Here is a 19,875-nt window from a genome sequence, read left to right as displayed (position 1 = left end):
ATAGAATTTTTTCAAGTAACCAACAACCAACCTTGTCTTTTATGTTAAAGTAATTTCTGAGCACGGGTGCAAAGTCAGGTCGTAGCGCTAAAATAATTTATAAAATAATTTTAAACCATTTTCTCAGAATTCTGGAACAGTAGAAATATGGCAACTAAACCCAGCAAAGCACTTGAATTGTGCAGCACCTAAATTCTGTAAGCACTTTACAGCAAACTTGCACAGAGCCAGTGCTCACCAGCTGATCCTGCAGGCCTTTAATCTACAACTTTTTCACCTCTTTTTCCTCCATTTTACATCAAAGGCCCTTTATGGTTTGATGTGCAGCACAGAAATCCCCCTGCATTATCCTCCTGTTGATAAACTGTATGGTGACCATTACAATTGTTATTCCTGTTATCCTCAACTGACTTTTACACCTGAGCCAGCAAAGAGAAAGTGCCAGGTAGCATCCTTACACTTACACAGTGAAAATAATCTCCTTTTTATTATGTTATCTACTGGATCATTAAATACAATGGCAGTGTGAGCAAATGGAAATGAGTCTTGGGTCCTATCAATGGCTACTTGCTGTTTTAATAGCTCAGCTTTAATGGGTAGATTATTAAAAATCTTTCATAAAGATTTACGAAAACTGATAGATATTTGCCATCTTCTCTGGCCTCTCTTGTGACTCAACCATGGAACTTGACAAAAAACAGCCACATTAAAGAATATCAATAAAACTGGAGTAGTGAGTACAGCAGCATAGAATCGATTATTCTTTCAGATCCCAGTTTTTATGCAAACGTGTGCTGACACTTTTAGAAGAACCTGAATAGAGTAACAAAGGTTCCATTTATGGCTTCAGCAGCATCTTCTCCTCAGTCATTTAGTAAATGTCTCATTACTGAAAATACCTCATTTAATACAACTGCAGCTAAAGCATATCAGCACTAACTCAGGGTTGTCACTTCTACTCAACTTGCAATTGTCCAAAACCAGAAGCTGTCAGACATGATCTATTTCACTATCTTGAAGCCCAAGGCTTATAATATACTGTACAATATAGTTCTTGTAGGCTTTAAAGGTTTCTCAAATATTTCTATACTATTTCTAAGTTGCATTCTTAAATAGAACACAAAATACTAACTGTTAAAGGAACAGAAGAAATTAATGAAAATGTAAATAGCACTCTTAAGACAGTTTTTGTTGCATGTGCAGTTTTCTACCTAGAGATTTGGCTTCACATTGCATTTTAAATATGTACTTCACCCCTTTATTGCAAATTCTGGCATCTTTAGCAGCGTAATCCCAGTACTGTCCCACTGTATACAACACTACAAGAAAGATCTGCAAGCTCAATTCCACCTGTGATTTGATGATGTATTCTCACCTTTTAGATTTCATTTTTACATCTGGTTAATGTTTCTATATTAACTCATCACAGATGAGCAACTCTACCTACCATGAAAAGTTTTTTTCCTTAAAATTAAAACAAAACAGAAAAAGCAAACCCAAGAAAAACCAAATCAAAACATCCCCCCACACCCCCATGTTTTCCATCTTCTTTAGATTAGTGACACCATATACAACACTTAAAAAAAGATTCCAAATCTACTACCAACTCCAACAGAAGTCTGCCATTGGCCCCAGGAAGCTCAAGATGTCCATGCAGCCTGGCACTTTATAGCAGCCTCAAAAGCAATAAACACCATCACATGGGATGGTTCTTAAAACAGTTGGGATGAAGATACCAGGCAGGATGAGGCTAAACTAAACATGAGCACAAAAAGCCTTCACTCACCTGCACCAGAGCCTCCTTCATAGCAATCCAGTTTGAGACCCTCCATGCACACTTCAGCACCAGGTAAGGATTTATGTGACCTTTGGACTGGCCATATTCTGTCAAAGGCTCCCACTGGTTCAACTCTTTAGAGCAACTAAGAAAATCAAATTCAGTGTCAATTTTGTTATAAAAAAAAACAAACCAAAAAACTTCAATAAAAGTGGCAATAAATGTTGTGTATCAGAATATTATCTGCATATTTGTCTACAAACAGCTTTGCAAGCACTGCAGAAGTTTCATCCAGATGGGAAGACTTTTTATTTATTTATTTATTTATTTATTTATTATCAGTTATAATACAGAAATCTGTGAACAGGGAAGAGCTGCATTTTGTGTCTCCCAGAACAACCATTTTAAAAACGAAAAACAAATTTTAGCTCCAGTGTGTTTCCACCAATAGCAAATTAGATTTTTACAGCAATTCAGGCATATCACTTCTGAGGCTCTGTTAAGGGAATACAAAATAGCTTTTTTCATTCCCTTAAGTCTTCCCTGTATCTGAGCTAAGGCCTGAGATAAGTTTATCCTCATAACTAATGCTTTAAACCAAGAGCAGGGTATTTTGCCTCTATTGCAGGGTAAAATACTTGTTTCTACATCAGCTTTCAAGTCTTACCGAATCCAGTGGTCCTCCCAGAGCTGGTACTCAGGGAAGATGGAAGGGGAAGCATTGTTCCGTTCGTGCTCTTTTTTAGCCTTCTCCATTGCTTTTTCGTAAGTTTCTTGTGCCTAAAGAAAATTCAACCATTCCATGTTTCCATCTGCTATATACACAGTAACTCAATACTCTTTTATTTTTAAAAACAAGTGATAAGAAAACCTTCACAGACTTGAAAAAAAGTCAAGTGTGTTAAATTTATTCTTGAATATAGCTATTATTTGGCAGATTATTTAAATGTCATGGAAATCTGATGGGTGTGCACAAAAATTTCACCTTACCTCAGTATTACATGGCCTCCAACTAGTACTGTAGACAGTAGGGAAGCCATGGCACTTTCCATTTTAGAAGACTGAAATTAATAACCAATATTCCAAGTTTTTTCCTGCTGACCAGAATATTCATCCTGTAGACAGTAGAACTGTAGACAGTAGAACTACTGAGATAATTTCTAAAATCAAGACTGTACCTGTTCAAAAAAGCCATGCTGTTCATAGGCAATGGCTGTTGCTGTCTCTGGGAATTTGCAGCGTTTCTGCCACAGCCCAGCCCACATATCCTCTTCTTGCAACAAAGAGTAGAGCTCAGCAAGGGAATCCAGGATCTCCTACAATGTTAAGAACACATTTCTCCACAGTCAAGCTGTCTTTATAAAGCATAGTGGGTAGCAAACCCCATGTTCTACACTGAGGCAAGCTGAGAGAGATGTGGAATAGAGAACTACTTATAGAACTTATTAAAACTTTCTCTACAAGGCAAGAAATTAGTAACAACCAAGTACTGAAAACAACATTGCATGACAAAAAAAATCCTAAGGCTTGTACACTGACTCTTGCCTGTCTTCCCTAACACAACAGATCGAATCATAGAAAGCAGAATTTTTCAACAAGTCAATAATACAACAGGACAAGAGGAAACAGCTTCAAGTTGCACCAGGGGAGGTTTCTTAGATTTGATATGATGAAAAATGTCTGTAGTGAACATATTGTAAAGCTCTGGAACAGGTTGCCCAGGGCAATGTTAGAGTCACTGCCCTTGGAGGTATTTAAAGTACATTTAAAATGTGACACCTGGGGACATGTTTTAGTGGAGGACCTGTCAGTGTTAGGTTTTACTCTTCATATTTCATAAGGTATTTCAATAAATATAACACTACCTGTTGAGGAGGAGTTATGCTTTCCTGCTCATAAAATTCAGTTGTCTGTTTAGGCTTAATCTGCAGACTCAGTCCTTTTTCAAAGGCTTGATGTTCCAGCATCAGTGTAGAACGAAACCAGAGGTTGTGAGTTTTACCCAAGTATTTCAGGACACAAGGTCTGATGGGAATGGGAGGAACACACTGTGACATTGCCTCCACAAAGCAGTTCAGGGCACTTGGCTGGCAATCTCTCTGCACCTGATGGCTTCCACTGCACAAGAAAGGGCTTATCTCACCTGCTAGAGCCTAGAAGAAAAAACATAATATTATCTGTCTATTCAGATTCTTCAATTAGAGAAATCAGATTTTAAAACTCTTTAAAGGGAGATCTCTTTAAAGGGAATCAGATTTAAAATCTCCTTAGTACAGGGAACAACCTTTCAATAAGTACATTTCTCTTTGTAAAATGAAAGGCCCTATTTCTTTCAAAAGATGTATTGATACATGTATACAACATTCAACAGTCTGAGAATGGCAAATATCTCAAAGCAAGTGAACAAAGTCACCACACAAATACATTTTCCTGGAACAGCAGTCATTTACAAAGAGTAATCTGCAAGTGGGAGAGAGAGAGAGGTTCTCACATGTTGCTGTCTGTCAGACAAGATTTTCCAAAGTCGTGAAAATAGCTGTATCCAAGTCTTCTCTGCCAAAGGTGTAGAAATATGACATAACTGAACAAAGGCACTCAGCAACGCTCCTGTCTGGAAACAGACAGATGTATAGAAATATGAAAATACAATTAATCCTGTGGCAAAACAGCTCAGTTATACAGTTGTTTCAGTAGTAATACTAATGTCTTTCAATAAAAATATGTTTCCTTTAGCAATATAGACTTGCAACAAGAAATTAATATTATTTTTACATTGATCAAGACTGATTCATGACTGTAAACATCAAAAGAACAGAAGGAAAAAGATGATGATCATCATCTTGGTAATAGGAATAATCAGGTTAATTGGATAGAGCTGTTGTTAGTGTGGTGCTATTTAAACATAGCTTTCAGCTAAATTATTTTCTTAGAAATTATTTAATCATAATATGCAGATACACATTTTTTGTGTTTGTCATTACTAGTTTCAAATTGAATTATTAAAATATACTTATGGTGAAGGAGGATGATATTTAATTTTGTAGGAAAGTGATAACTAACTAATAACTAGCTACGAAGTGAAGGCTTAAGAATTTTTTACCATAGACAAATAAGAAATTATAGATTATATGAGATGTCTACATAAGAAAACTCAGCTAAAAAGTGAGAAGTGTGAGATAGAAAAAAGGGGAAAAAAAAAAACTCCTCAGATCAGTTTGAAGGCTTTGGGATTAAAGTGGTTTGTCACCAACAGCCTGCACCCACCTTCACTTCCCGAAGGGAGTCGAGGAATTTGTCGTGCCGGTTGGTCAGCATGTGCAGCTGGTTGCCAATGTCCTTCTCCGAAAGTTCCTTCGTTTTGGGAGTGCTGGTCTGATCTCCTGGAGCCAATTCAATGTCTATTTCAACATCCTACACAGAAGTAAACAACTCAGTAAGGAAAAATAGGCACCTTCTATGTACTTTTGCTTATTTGCCGCAATAGAAAACACCCTCCCGATCAATTTATTTCAGGCCTCCCTGTTTCTGCTGCTTCTTCAGGTTCAGGCCTGTAATTGCCCAGGGTGCTCAAGTAGAGGCTAAATGAATGAATGGGAGTTCTGAGAGACCCACACAGGCTTAAACCACAAGACACACAAACAATCTGCACACATCATCTTCATCACGCATTCTCCAAAGTTATCTGGTGAGAAACTAGGAAGAGCTGAATCAAGGAGCTTGCATTTTCCACAAGTCACTTACCTCCTCTTTGGATTCGCTGTTCTCCCTCTCCCGAGGCTCCTGCTTGACATGTGTGACCATGGCAAAGGCTGCCCTGTCGTGGCTGTCAGCGAGGTTGATGACATTGGTGATGGAGGGCAGCATGGCCCCCTGGCAGCTTGTGCCAATCGTGGTGTTCCTCTCACACACTGCCAACAGCAGCTACCGCATGGAAAAGTAACGAGAGTTTTAGAACATACATTTTACTGCAGTACTTCAAAGAAAACATCACTGTGGCTTAATATTTAAAAACAAGATTAAAGCTGCAATAGTAATTTTAAGGGATATTTATCACATTTATTAATAGAATATCCGAGGCTTAAAGGCTGTACTTTATACTTTTTAATACATGTATTAAGTGCCCTCAATTTGCTAATAAATACAGACTCTGTTACCCTAGAACGAATGTTCACAGTCAAATTCATGCTCTAAGATGCAAATTGTTAAAATAAAAGGGTTTGTCCCATTTTATTTTAAATAAACCAAGCAAAGATGCAATTTCATTTCAATACAATCCCACCTAACAGCTGTCATACTGTTAGAGGAGACATTCCAGCTATAACAGTTATCTTGAAATCTTCACCTATAACAATTCTTGGGTTTTTTTCATAGTCATTATCAATTATAAGAGACTGTTTTCCTTAAGTATTAACCTGGTCATTAAGCTTTTGGCAGAGAAAATAGATTTTAAACATTTATATTAAAGCCACTTCTCAAGCATCAGCATTTCACTGTTTAGCTATTGTATATTTTTATGCACCACAGGAGCTGAGGCAGCAGACTCGGTATTTTCAGCTTTGATACAGACAATACACATCACAAAACACACACCACATAATGCTTTTACACCCAGTGAGGAAAAATAAGGAATAAAACATATTTCTAATTGCATTTCTGATACAGGGAGTTTCCCTACCTCAATGCACTGCTTTATCCAGAAGTGATTTCCCATTGCTTCCCAGTTTTGGGAACAGGTCACATAAAGCAAGCGCTCATAAACGCGACGTTTCATGGAATTGTCAAAGACCTCGAAGAATTTGGCTCGGATGAGTGGCTGGGCACAGCGCAAACCAGAGAGAAATGCTGGCTCCAGTTTAGCTGTAAGTTCACTCCCAGAAAGATTCTCATCCCTTAAATAAATAAAGATGAAATAACAGAGCCATTAGAAAGAGAAGACTCTTAGGTTTTGTATAACACACTAAAAACACAAAGAGGTGACATTCTGTAAAAGCCCACATGTGGAGAATATCCAGGTGCAGTTTTTGAGAGAAACAGCAAACAAAATATTGCTGCTTGTTGTAAAACCACCCCAGAACTATCAGAAGTACTCTTCAGGATAGACTCTTATAATTGTGAAACACTGAGCCACATCTGTACAGTGTTTGAAATGACAAATGGAATTGATTGACAAAACTTTCTGAGCACCATGGGCACACAGAAGTTTTCACAGTGAACCAGCAGAGTTCAGAAGCAAAGTGACTGCAAAATTATGTGAAGCAGTAGCACACCATTAAATTCCTGGCATTTGTTGATAAGGTGACTATCTTAATTATTTCACTGTGATTCAAAATCTGCAAGCCTGCCTAGCAAAGTAACACTCCTGAAAGTCTAATTTATAATAAAGTTTTAAGGAAAAAGAATTTCTATATCTTATGAATGTGAAAAGACAGATCTCAGCTGTAACCACAGTATTGAGAATACAGTCAGTTACAAGGATGCCTTGGTATCTCGAGAAAGAATTTGGAGTGGAGGTATTCTATCAGGGCCAAAAGTATAAATTCTCACTAAGGAACTTCTGTTTTCAAATTGCCCTCCATAAATATGCACTGTGGTCTCAGTAAAGTGATTTGATTTTGCACTTAAGAAAAAAAATAAATAAAAATACATTGTAATTCAGACCTAAAAAGATTAATGACATGTTATAAAGTTCATATATGGTACAAATTATGAATCAATAAGCTGCAATAAATGATTAATTGCTATAATTACCTATAGACATAGTTAACAAGGTCTAAGAACTGAGCATTTAATTCAAGGTCTTCTGGAAAACGCTTTTCAATGTAAGTCATCATTTTCACCAGTAAAATGGACTTCTCCCGGAGAGTAGGTGTCTGTGTAAGGGAAGACATGATTAATTTTGTCAATTCGTCTTAAAACATGCAGAGAGCCAGCACATTCAAACTACAACTCAGCCATTCTTTACATGACTCTTTCACTTCTAAAGTACTGAAAAAGAGCTTGGTAGGTCATAGTTCTTAAAAAGAAAAATAACTCAAGCATTTATCCTCCTAACATATGCTGGAGAATTTTAAAATTGTGACTAAAAATAAGTTTAAGTTGTTCAGGGATTAAAAAATTCTGATGTCTATTATAAAAGTGTAGGTCCTTTTGTACAGCACTAGACTGTAAAGAGCTCAACTCTTAAAAATATGGCAGATTGAGGAGGCCACAAAAAGTTACAGAGTAACGCAATTTATACCAGTGTTAGTCATCTTCCTCCTGCAGAGCCTTTCTATCCAGGTTAATGTGAAGTATATTTTAAAACTTTTACTTTAAAGGATGTTCTCCACAAAACAGCATTTGAGATCAAATGCCAAACATAAGCCTATAAAATGCCAAGTATCTATAGCTGCAGCTATTTTCACAGGGAATGAAAATAGTCTAAACATCATCAAGGGCATCTAAACATATGTAACAGATCATTACAAACCTCATTGTCAAAACTGATGAATTATAGTGGCTAATCACAGTTATTTAGTATTTGAGAGCAATGACATCATCTACTCAATCTACCTGATTAGCTGCCATCGGGGAATTGTTTTTCACCCACTCCTCCACTATTTTAACCACTGCACGAAGAATTTTGGCATCAGTGGATTTTTCAATGAGAGACGTTAGAATAGCTTGTATAAAATTTTTCCTCATTTCCATGCTCATCACAGCCAGGCGAGTTTTCACGAGATCCAGACTCAGCATTACCAGTTCACTTGTACCTGCTATGGATGCAAAAAAAGGATTGGAGTTGTGTATACACCTATGAAACACCACGGGAAAAAAATTTCCAGATAAGATGCTGTGATTTTAAAAATATCAGCAACACCATCCATTGCCTGGAAATACATCCCCAAAAATAATGTGTTCAGAATTACTACTTCACATTCCTACACAACCAAGGCAGAACCCAAGGCCAGGTTGGATGGGGCTTTAGCAACTCTCTAATGGAAGGTGTCCAAGCTGCCCATGGCAAGGGGCTGGAATCAGATGATCTTTAAGGTTCCTTCTAACCCAAACCATTCTATGATTCTGTGACTCCTTTCAAAACCAAATCCATTCAAAATCCTAAAGGCAAGCTTGTTTTTTCCTTTCTGCAAATCTTTAGTAAAAGGTATTTCAGACCCCTAACACTGAAACACTACAATTAACTTTGTGAAAGAAACTGTCTGTGATGCAGCTAATTCTCTAATTCTGTTCAGCTAATTTCCTGACTTGCTTATCTATGAAGTTTAATAATTTTCCAATTGTTTCTCAGTGTTAATAAAATTTACAAGGTTCTCATTTACCTAATTAAAGTATGGGCTGGAAATTAACAGCAGCAATTCTTTCAAAGTGTTTACTTCAGTAATTTATTCATTAGTAAATTACAGGGGCCTTTACCAGCACTGGATTTTCTTCTACAAGAACATCTGATTGTTTCAATGACTCATGACCTAATTCATTTGACAACAGACAGAATTATATTGACTGAAAAAGATGCTATTTTAAGATTAAAAGCTAAAGCATCAACTCCAACAAGTCAAACACAGTTGTTCCAATATTATAAAATAGGAAGGAGTAAAAAAAAGTGAAAGCATAGAGCAATCAAAAAAACTCAGCCGCTCTCCCCTCAACACTCTAAAGCCTTGAAGAATTTCAATACTTCTATTTATGTTGCAGCTCAACAGATGTTTCACTAATCCTTCACTGAAAAGGTTGGGCTAATACTGAAATTCATATATGAAGCAGGTAACTGGAACTCCTAAGTGCCTTTTTAGCTCTCAATACTTCAGTAATACTACTCACAAAGGCTGAAGTGGTTTTCAACAAGTAATAATGCACACAAACCCTGCAAAGTCATTTGAGTCCCTTTGGGATGAAGGTATTTTAATAATTTATAACACTTCTAATCATTAACAGACTGTATAAGGAATACCTGTATTTGCTTCTGCTGTTCCTGCTGCCGCCTGTGGGTTCAGGTGTTCCCTCACCATCTTCTGCAGGGATCTCATGAAAACTGAGATCAGCCTGTCAATGTAGCTGGGGTTGTTGCTGCATGCAGATTTCAGAATCATCAGAGTCCCTGAAGATAAAAACAAGGCTTCAGGAATTAAAACTTCTCTTGGGCATGACCTGAGTAAGGTAGAGATGCCATGAAAGAAGGATGGGACTACCCAGGTTACCAACATTAGAAATCTGGAGAGATTTGGAGAAAAATTTCAGTCTCAGCTTTAGTCCACAGACAAAGTCTAAAAGGTTACTTTTGCACTAATCAAAATATTTTGAAGTTTTGTATATAAGTGTATGATGAATAGCAAGGGGGAAAAGTGAGGACAGGAAGAAAGGGATTGAAAATAAATACTCCCCTCCAAGACCTTAAAAAAATGTAACTACTCTTGATGTTGCACATTTATTTTAGTACCAAGAAGTAGAAAACCTTTTAAATTAGCAGGCCCAGATTTAGTAATTAAGGAATCGTAAATTTGGTTTTCTAATCTAGAAACTTTATATTGAAGAAGTTCACTCAAGTTGACTACTTCACTCTTTAAAAAAAAAAAAAACACTGTGCAATTACACCTACTAAAACAAAACCTACTGCAACTTTCTAATTCAACTTATCTACACAAAATATCTACAGAAACAAGTTCTGGGCATTGAATGGCTCCTGCCCAAGTTTTGATTTCTTTTTCTGATCAGATGGGCACAAAACTTGGCCCACAAAGCTCAGACTCTGAGCCCCAGAATTACTATAAAATGCACCTCCTGACAGCTTGATTGTGGTGCTGCTTTTAAGGGAGCTCTGGACCAAATGTAAGAAACATCTTTCATGGTTAGTTTGATGTAAAGCACATCCTGACATCTGACAAATAGGCAATTCCCAAGGCAAAATTACAACCACGTACACAGCTCACAGAATAGAACAGTGAAGGACATTTGCCATTTAAATCAGCAGGTTTTCCAACATTGTACAATTTCTGGTCTGTATTCCAACACAACCAGTTCTGGGCAAAACTCTATTATTCCAATATATCATTGTCATTCTATTATGTAGCTAAGTTGTCTAGCAGTTCAGTAAGTACAAAAAACAAGAATAGAAAAACATTTCAGCTCTTCAGAATGGTCTGTGCTAGAAATTCCGATTTTGTCACTTAAGAAAAAATAGTATTTTTGTAATTTCTTGATTACTGAGAGTTTAAGATCTATAAATACATAAATTTTAATACACTGTCTAAATCAGCTAATAAATGAGGCTTAAAAAAATTAAAATGAAAGACAGGAACATGCAAGAGTCCACACAGATTCCTTGAACTACTCTGTTGTATCTCAGAGCACCTGCAGGATTTGGTTTTTTTCCATGTAAGAAGCTGCCAGGAACTTTTACTTTATTTTTTGGCTAATATCAATACTGCAACTTTTTCCTACTTTGAATACAAAAGGCTTCTACCTAGCAGATCTACAGCTTCCCACCTCCAAAAATTGCTCTCAAGTCACCTCAGGGAGAAGAGAAAACACAATGAGCCCCCCTCCATTTCCTTTCTTCGCAGATATGACATCCCAAGCTCATCCCTCAGGTCAGCTTGAAATGCTTGCCACAGCTTCCTCTGCACCAGATCAGCTTGCAATTTCCTCATGGAAAAGCAAACTCATGACAAAGGCATTGCTCATTCAGGGCATTGCCACAGAGCTGCCAGGGATGTGGGACACCTACCAAAGAGCTGGGAAGGGTTGGCATTGGTGGCTTTTTCATAATTAGTCAGTCCTTCATAAATAACCTTCCCAACTGCAGCATAAAGGCATTCCAGCTCTTCGTACTTGGAAGCTACACTTGAGGTACCTGCAGAGTTTAGAGGTGTGATTAGTTTTGGTAACATTACCTACAGAACAGGCAAAGAACAGTAACACTGGGAATGTACAGGCACTAAAACATCACTGGAGTCTTTTACTGTCAACAATCTAAGGTGACACAGGCAGATCCCTCATTTATATAAACCTCTTTATTATACCAGTATGTCCTTTATAATAGTGTACCACTTCCTCTGAGTAACTCAACTTGATGAGCAGTCTTACATTACTGATTTTCTTTTTTCCAAGAAAAGATTATCTAAATTAGTTTCTATTAAGACACAACATATTACATATTGCTTTTCTTTTTACACTTTATCTTCCTTGTTTCAGCAAAACAGAAAAGCTTAATAACTAAAAAATTGCACTTCTGAAACTCAAAAATTCTAATTGCAAAAATACATTAAATTTATAGCATGCATTTCTTGAACTAAAGTTATGACAGCCCCAGGTTATTAAGTTTTTATGTCAATGGATAATGATGTATTCCACATGATTAATTATTTCAGCTTTTCCTTTCTTAATCAGAGGTTGAAAGTGCAAGCTAAAATGGACCATTAAATGCAGGAATCATAGAACAGAATATTTAACACGTTCCAAAGAGTCCCTTCACCCCACCCTCAATAACTTAAATTATGCATCAACACAGGATAAAAGGAGGAAGAAAACACCACTCACTTGGTTCTGTGGGGAAAATTCCCATCAAGCGAGACAGCAAGCTGTGGACAGCTCTCAAAACCTTGGTGTTCCCACACGTCATACAGGCTGCTACCCCTCGCTGCAGGGGCTTGAAGCTGCTCAGGATAGCAGGGGGCTGCAGCACAGTCAACAGGAAACTTAAGACCTCTAAGCCAGTGCAAATGTTGGCAAAGTTGGCCTGATTAGGCTGCTCCTAAAGAGCAAGCACACAAAAAGGCAGTGAGTAGGAGTAAACAAGAATTACACAGATTACTAAACTCAGATCAAATTTGTTAAAACCTAAGGAAAAAAATTCCCAAAAATAAAAAAACCACACCAACCATTAAGTACTGCAGCTCCACAAATTACAACCACTGATGCAATTCACACACCTAACAACTTACTTACTTCACAAAGAAATAAGAACATTTTCTTTTCTTACAAAGAACAATCTTTTCTTACAAAGAAAAGATTAGTACCGTAAACATCTATATCCAGGTATGATTAGTATTCAATCATCTCACATGCCAGGGAAACCTAAAGACCTACAGGACTAGAATGTTACCTACCACAGTCATGAGCAGCTTATCAAACCACTGCAACTTCAGTTCTGATTTGGGCCACATGTCTGGCCTCAAAGCTGTTTTCAGAAGGTTGACACAGCGGCGAGACAGCAACTCCCCAGGGGATCCAGCAGTGTTGGAGTTGTCATTTACCTAGCAATTAATCAGAGTTTGCAAAATGACACCCTTTTGGAACCATCATTAATTTATTATACATTCCATGCAAGCATATAATTTCTTATTTCTGAAATGGATGAGTTTAAGTAGTTTTATCAGTACAGTTACACAGCATTTAATGCATAAAAAGCTGACAACTAATAGTAAACACCAGAACTGGTGTCTAAATTGCTTGCTAATTAACCCAAATCACCCATCAAAGGTGTACTTAAAAAGAAAAGTTTCATTCCATCCTTTATTACTACAACTTTGAACATACTCAAGATGGTTAATCTTTACTGTTTGCAAGGTATCCATAAACATGTGCAGCTCTTTGCTCAATTCATCTTTATTCTTAAGAGCCCATCTACTTTGTGCAATGGACTGTGGGATATAAAATCCCATGCTACTTACCAACTGAGTCTGCTGCAGGAGCAGAAGCCATAAAATTTGTCAGCCTGGAGGTACACCCAGATAATTTTCCCCATTCTAGAAAAGGTAACTCCCTCCAAATTTGGTGAAAAACTTTAGTTCTACATGCTGCAGGAAAGTAATTCCATGAATAGGATTTTGAAAATAAAACTACAATCATTACCCTAGATACAGTCATTCCCTATAAAACTGTCTAAATATTTTGGGATAAAGTATTCTTGTCATTTAACCTAGACAATAGAACAAGCATACATTGCAGCGTCAACCTAATATGTAAATTAATCATGAAAACAAAGTATAGAAACATTAGAATACTCCAAGCCTTAAAAAAACCTGTGTGAAAAGCAGGGTTTATGGGTGTGGCTGCTACTCCACACTGGTATTTGCATATCAGAATAACCACAGTACCTGGCAAGCGATTCTAATCAGGAAATTCACAACGGTGTCTGTGTGCTGCTTGTCGATGGGCTTGGCAAGGAGGGCATCAGCTCCTGGCAAGGACTGGCTCCGTCCGAACACCTGCGTGCACACAAAACACAAAAGCCATCAGCAAGACTGAAGGAGGAAAACAACAAGAACAGGTTTAAAATACTTGCTAAAGCTAAAACCTTCAATTTAGGGAGTTTTAAGTCATGTGGAAAAAACAATTTCACTACTAGGAGTCTCTGAACAAATCCTGATTTTTTTCTTACAGCACTTATTGCTCCTGTAGCTGTTCTGAATCGTTTTACTTCTTGGCCAGAATCCACAGACAATCCTCTTTTAACAGCAGATGAGGCAGAACTTGCTCCTTCTCCACTTGCACTTGAGTCCATATCTGAATCTGGCTGAAATATCAGCAATGTGCACATTTAAAAAAGTACATTAAACTGTGGAACATTTCAATCTTTACCCATTTATTTTGATTTCCTACCTGCTGGTCTTTGATTCTTTGCAATTCCCATTTAATAACAACTTCAGCAAGATCCACTGCTAATTTTCTTTGCTCTATTGTAACACTGGGAGTGAAGCCCAGTCTCTGCATGGCACTAACCATATGCTGAACTAAGTGATGTCTCACAGGATAATAAACCTGAAAAAATGGTTTCATGGAAATGTTAGTCATTAACCAATAACATTCTACACAAAACCTTCAAGTCGAAATAAAACAAAATTGTAAAACAGTCACCAATCCCAGAGTTTGCTAAACCTGTACCACTTCAGACTTTGCAATACAGAAAAGTAACTGGTGCATTGAAAACAGTGTTTTGGCTACAACTTTCAGTAGTGACTACTGATTTCATGCACTCAAATGAACATGTTCTTTTTAAGATTCATGGTTTTTCTCAAGAACCAATCATACCAATTTTTTTCCAAGCCTTTTAAAGAGCTTCAACTCACTCAATTTGAACACACTCAAATATTCTTTCAAAAATTGTTGAGGCATCAGTTCCTGAAAAATGTGTATTAGCTGTCCCTTTGGATTGCATTTTAATACGTGTTTTTTAAAATGTTCCTATGTTGACATTCTGCACCATTCCCCCATTTGTTTAATGTTTCCCAACATACATTGGCTGGAGATAAAAGGGATCTAGTTAATCCCACAGAATATATAAAGTCAAACAAACAAGGATTACTGGAGGATGGCAAAGAATATGGTTCTACACTCTTTTTAAAGAGCTCCTACAGAATCTTCACAGACCTTTTAAAGAACACTGCTAATGCACGTGCAATGAATTCATCTTGCAGACCCTAACCTGACATTTGGAGTTCTAACTTCAATCATGATACAGCTTAATAAATTACTTGCTATTAAACAGCTGTAGTCAGTTATAGATATGTATCTTTACAGACAAATTATGCATTTTGAAGTTAAACCATATAAATCAGATTATGCTGCTTTTCTAATCAAACTGTTTGCATCCTTGATACAGGAGATACACTGAGTACCAGAGTAACAGTACAAGTACCTTGAAATGCTGTACTATCAAATGCAAAATATGTACTAGTTGGGGCACTGTATGGCCCTCTTCTACAATGATTTTTCGTGTCCAGTGAGTGAGCATCTGGTGTCCATCCTCCATTCGAGCAGGCACAGCTGGAGTGAGGATAGCCATGGCCTGCCTGACAATAGCTCGGGCCTCCATTGCATGAGCTTTGAGAAGGCTGTGGAAAACCTGAACAGCAGAATTTCTCATCAACATTAATATGGTATGCATTTACAAAAACAAAGCATTTCTAAAGAAAGGGAAACTACAACACATTTTCTAAAAAACACAATTTTTCTCTTAAGGCCCATGATTTGTTAAAAATATCATAATACATCAGCAGCAGAAGCATAGAGCATATACTTCTGTTTCTTTTACATTCCCTTTTCTTCCTCTCTCTCCACTTCCCGTTTGAAGTTTTCCCTTAGTCCCTACATCGTGTCTCAACTGAAGATCTGTCTCTTGAATGAATAAACATTCTCAATTTTGGTAATTCGACCAAAAGGTCTACTTGTCTTACTTACACCCTTCCCACTTTCATTTGTCTTCAAACTTCTTTCTATACTCTCCTATCCCCAGGTAAATCTGTATTAAACATTTGGCCTGCTGCTTCTGCAATTGTTGGTGGTGTTTGAATTATACTCAGCATTCAAAACCACCATGCGACTTCTACTCTGAATCTTAAAATGAAAGAAAGCACTCTATGGAACCTAACACAAGCCCATGGTCAATACCTGCAGAACAATCTTCTTGTGAATGGCAAATTTGGCAATGATGTGTGCCAAGAGCAAGTGGCCACTGTACTTGCAGGCTGGGTCCACGCAGGCCTTGGACAGGAGGCAAGGCCAGGCAAAGGTCATCAGGCGCCGCAGTTTGCTGTTCCTGTTCTTGTTGTTGTCATGGATGTGATGGGGGGCATGCTCCACCAGCAGCGTGGCAAACTGCAGCAGATAGATCCTCAGAGAATCCAGCATATCAGCCTGTTTTTCTGGATCAAGTACCTGGTTCAAGGCATGATCAAAGACGAGAGAATGAAGTTGACAAAAGCAAAAGAAAAACAACTTCTATTATTATAAAGGCAAAGTCCCAAAATTTTGGTTTCTGAGTGATTTTTAAGAAGACTAAAAACCTGTAATTACTTTCTTGACTCAGTTTAGTACACACAAAACAACCTTCTGAAGTGTGAACCTTTAAATAATGAGCACATCTGGGAACTCCCAAACTGCTAACGTATGAAAAGAAAGAAATAAAAAACCCTCATCTTCAACAACATTTATTTTATAACTGCTGACTGGTTCCATGAAATAGCAGTGAATTAGAAAGACACTGATGTTGGGTCATGAAAAGCTTTCCTTATAAAAAAGACTGGGATTACAGCCAAGCAAGGCCCATTTCTAAAGACACATTCTGAAAACAGCATAAACTGAAAATTGTAGTCCCATTCTACTGATGACTGATGGATCTCACATTCAACATTATGAAGCAATTTGACATAACAGACCATAATATTCAGAACAAAACAACTAATTCAAATCAGAATGAAAAGTCAAATGAGAAGGACAAATTTTTGTTTTAATTTTCAAATACTTCAGTGTAAACAAAAATTGTTACCTTTGTTATAAAAACACTAGTGATGCTTTCTGGATTATCTCCTTCTGGGTTTGGGGGGCCTAACAGCTGTTCACCTTCTCCTTTTTCAAAACTGTACAAGAAAGCAGGATTCAGGATATGTTGCAGCACCTACAGAATATAAACAAAGCAACTTTTACTGTACTATTACATTCTTCTAACAGCAGCCAACATTCAAATACTCCCACATGCAAACCTGCCTTTGGACACACTCACTGACTTACAAAAGGAAACTATAAATAAAACCCCAAGAAAAAGACACACCCTGACTTTTTCCCCTCCTTCTCTCTTCCAAGGACATAGATTCTTGGAAAGTGTAAACTGAAGCAGTCAGCATTGAACACAAGATGAATTGCTGCCTCTGTTTATTATCGCTCTTCCTCAGGTATGATATTTTCACCTAAATGACTCTGCCAATTACCAAACTCATTGACATTTAAGTAAGAGAGTTTTGTTGCCCTAGTTCCCAAGAAGAAAATTAAACCTAAATACCAGGCTTCTTTGATTTAATTGCTTTAGTTACCTTGGCTTTGAGCTCATCTCCAAAGTTTGGGTCATTCAAGTCTACAAAGCGGAAGAACAAAGCCCGTTTTTGGGGAATACTGTAGTTTTTAGGGATCTCTTCTTCCATATATTCCTTTAAGAAAGTCATATTGCAGAGAAATCGACCCGTAAAAGCTCGGAGCAACTGGAAGAGTAACTCTATATCACCATAATTCCTTCTGTGAAAACACATAAAGGACAAAGCTTCTGTGAAAAAAATACACAAACTATGCTGATGAAACTAATCTTGGTTTTAAAGGAGCAGAGAAATAAGAGCAGCCAGTACCACAGGCATGGTTTTAGAGCTAATGGCAGTATTATGAAATATATTACACTTTCTCTTCAATAACTGCAAACCATTTTTAGTAGCCTTATATATCCTTACAGTATTTTCAAAATTAAAATTTAATAAATACATGCAGGGTCTAGGAAAAAAAGATTTTTACATACTTGCAATAATTCAGTAAGCAATAGGCCAGCAGCTTGGGCTCTTTCCAGTTCGTTGCAGCCATGTTCTCCTTCCTATGTCTCTCCTGAAAAGCTTCACTCACCCAAACACGTTTCAGTTGATTCACCAAGGAGTGTTGATTTGCTAACCAACATTCATCATTCTTAACAATAATACTTATGATCTGTCCAAAGCAAAACAAGACAAATGCACAGTCAACACACAAGAGATCTGTCAGGAGAAATAATGATATACAAGCACTTGCTTAAAGTCAATTAAGGTCTCTAAAATATTCAACAGCAAAACAAAAGAATGAAACACAAAATAGTTTAGATTAAGAAAAGTAAATTTCTGTTTCTGTTGTCATGCCTTCCTCTTGTATCCTCCTTGACAAAAAAAGCATAGTTAATTTAAGTCTCTTTTCCCTTCTCAGAGCAGCTCTGACTACAAACACTCCACATTTTCACAAGTGGTTTTCTATGAGCTGTAATACACACACACACACAAAGCCTGGAAATAAAAGGCATGTAGCTCAAGTGGTTGCAACTGTCCAGTGCAGAGACAAACACGGATGAATGAATACCTTGATAGCCTGGAACTGCAGGTCGAGGCGCATTGTGGTGGTGCTGGGGGAGCCGGGCCTCACGGCTGCCTGGGCACCCACAGGCAGCAGCAGGGTGATAAATCGGTTGGGATTAGCTGCCAGTACATCCCGCAGAGGTTTGGCATCTTTATGTTTCAAGAAACTCTGCAAAAGGGGAAGAAATAATTTTAATAACCTTTAAAAGCCAAAATACCAGGCAACTATATCATCCTGTAGCTTTTATATTCCACACTAAAGTTGCAGAGGTTATATTTCACGTATATAAAAATAACATCTACACTTCAGTAAGAGCCTTACATGATCTGGAAAGGTATAAAATCAACACCTCAGGACAAACAAATACAAAACCAGGAACAGGAATCCTGAAGTCAAGAGTAAGACCATGATTAAGGACTACAAGGTCATACAGGGAAAAAAAATGCAAAAGATGAAACCTTTTTGTTCATCAGATTTGTCAAGTTGAGGGGTTTTTTCTGCTCCTCTCCCCACACAGCTTACCATAAACATTCTGCTCCACTGTGGATCATTTAAAGTGGCTTCCATCATGAACAGCTCCACAGTCTGGGAGGGATGACGCGTCAAAAACTTTATCAGTGGTTCCCTGAATGGACTGCCAGCCTGAAAAATTCATAAAACTTAAATTAAAAATGCAGAGTATAGAGTATTTACCACTGATTTCCTACCACTCAATAAAATACATTTGACTTGGCATTTATGCAGATATAAAATGTTCACAACTTGAACGATGAGAATTTATTGACACTTTCAAAACTTCACTTCTAAAGGTTTCAAGACAAATGTTAATACCTCCTAAAGGTTTGAAGAGCATATTTATTATATCAAATGTTCTCACACCATATTTAAAATATTATAATTATAAAATACTAATGTTTAAGACTATAAAGCAAAAATTTTGGCCATGTTAACTTCCACTTTTACCTCGATTAACATTGCTCGTTCTGTTTTCATAACAACTTCCAGGAGAGGTTTAACCAGAGTCTGTGGGGCAGCTGGGATCAGATGGAATAAATTTATAATTGCTGAACAAATCTTCATTTCCTACAGGTAAAAAGAAACATAGTTAAATATTACTGGCTAGAATGTATAAAAACAGTATCACACATTTTACTTCTTTTTTTCCTTCTGTATTAGCATAGCCAGCAGCCAGATACAAAGGGTTAACATACACACAGCATCCACTTACCATAAAATGCATGAAAAAA

At 37.3% G+C, this 19,875-nt stretch overlaps 1 protein-coding gene across 2 annotated transcripts in view; it reads right to left on the bottom strand.

Annotated features, from left to right (window-relative positions):
- The window catches only part of TRRAP (transformation/transcription domain associated protein), a 74,292-nt gene that overhangs the window by 25,194 nt on the left and 29,223 nt on the right, over nucleotides 1-19,875 (bottom strand). For both annotated transcript variants that reach the window (XM_058849514.1, XM_058849515.1), the window contains exons 33-57: nucleotides 19,592-19,711; nucleotides 19,151-19,270; nucleotides 18,632-18,796; nucleotides 18,051-18,232; nucleotides 17,581-17,779; nucleotides 17,040-17,168; nucleotides 16,163-16,429; nucleotides 15,411-15,617; nucleotides 14,375-14,533; nucleotides 14,154-14,288; nucleotides 13,870-13,980; nucleotides 12,880-13,026; nucleotides 12,311-12,524; nucleotides 11,499-11,624; nucleotides 9,726-9,872; nucleotides 8,330-8,532; nucleotides 7,526-7,647; nucleotides 6,453-6,666; nucleotides 5,519-5,698; nucleotides 5,042-5,188; nucleotides 4,269-4,388; nucleotides 3,643-3,930; nucleotides 2,956-3,093; nucleotides 2,445-2,557; nucleotides 1,787-1,922 (exon numbers count right to left, since the gene is read on the bottom strand). In XM_058849514.1, the coding sequence (XP_058705497.1) occupies nucleotides 1,787-1,922; nucleotides 2,445-2,557; nucleotides 2,956-3,093; nucleotides 3,643-3,930; nucleotides 4,269-4,388; nucleotides 5,042-5,188; nucleotides 5,519-5,698; nucleotides 6,453-6,666; nucleotides 7,526-7,647; nucleotides 8,330-8,532; nucleotides 9,726-9,872; nucleotides 11,499-11,624; nucleotides 12,311-12,524; nucleotides 12,880-13,026; nucleotides 13,870-13,980; nucleotides 14,154-14,288; nucleotides 14,375-14,533; nucleotides 15,411-15,617; nucleotides 16,163-16,429; nucleotides 17,040-17,168; nucleotides 17,581-17,779; nucleotides 18,051-18,232; nucleotides 18,632-18,796; nucleotides 19,151-19,270; nucleotides 19,592-19,711 (4,089 nt within the window). The remainder of the gene's footprint in view (nucleotides 1-1,786; nucleotides 1,923-2,444; nucleotides 2,558-2,955; nucleotides 3,094-3,642; nucleotides 3,931-4,268; nucleotides 4,389-5,041; nucleotides 5,189-5,518; nucleotides 5,699-6,452; nucleotides 6,667-7,525; nucleotides 7,648-8,329; nucleotides 8,533-9,725; nucleotides 9,873-11,498; nucleotides 11,625-12,310; nucleotides 12,525-12,879; nucleotides 13,027-13,869; nucleotides 13,981-14,153; nucleotides 14,289-14,374; nucleotides 14,534-15,410; nucleotides 15,618-16,162; nucleotides 16,430-17,039; nucleotides 17,169-17,580; nucleotides 17,780-18,050; nucleotides 18,233-18,631; nucleotides 18,797-19,150; nucleotides 19,271-19,591; nucleotides 19,712-19,875) is intronic.

This window comes from Poecile atricapillus, chromosome 14 (assembly GCF_030490865.1).
Source record: "Poecile atricapillus isolate bPoeAtr1 chromosome 14, bPoeAtr1.hap1, whole genome shotgun sequence".
In the NCBI taxonomy this organism is placed as follows: Eukaryota; Metazoa; Chordata; class Aves; order Passeriformes; family Paridae; genus Poecile; species Poecile atricapillus.
This window is presented reverse-complemented; position numbering and strand designations above follow the sequence as displayed.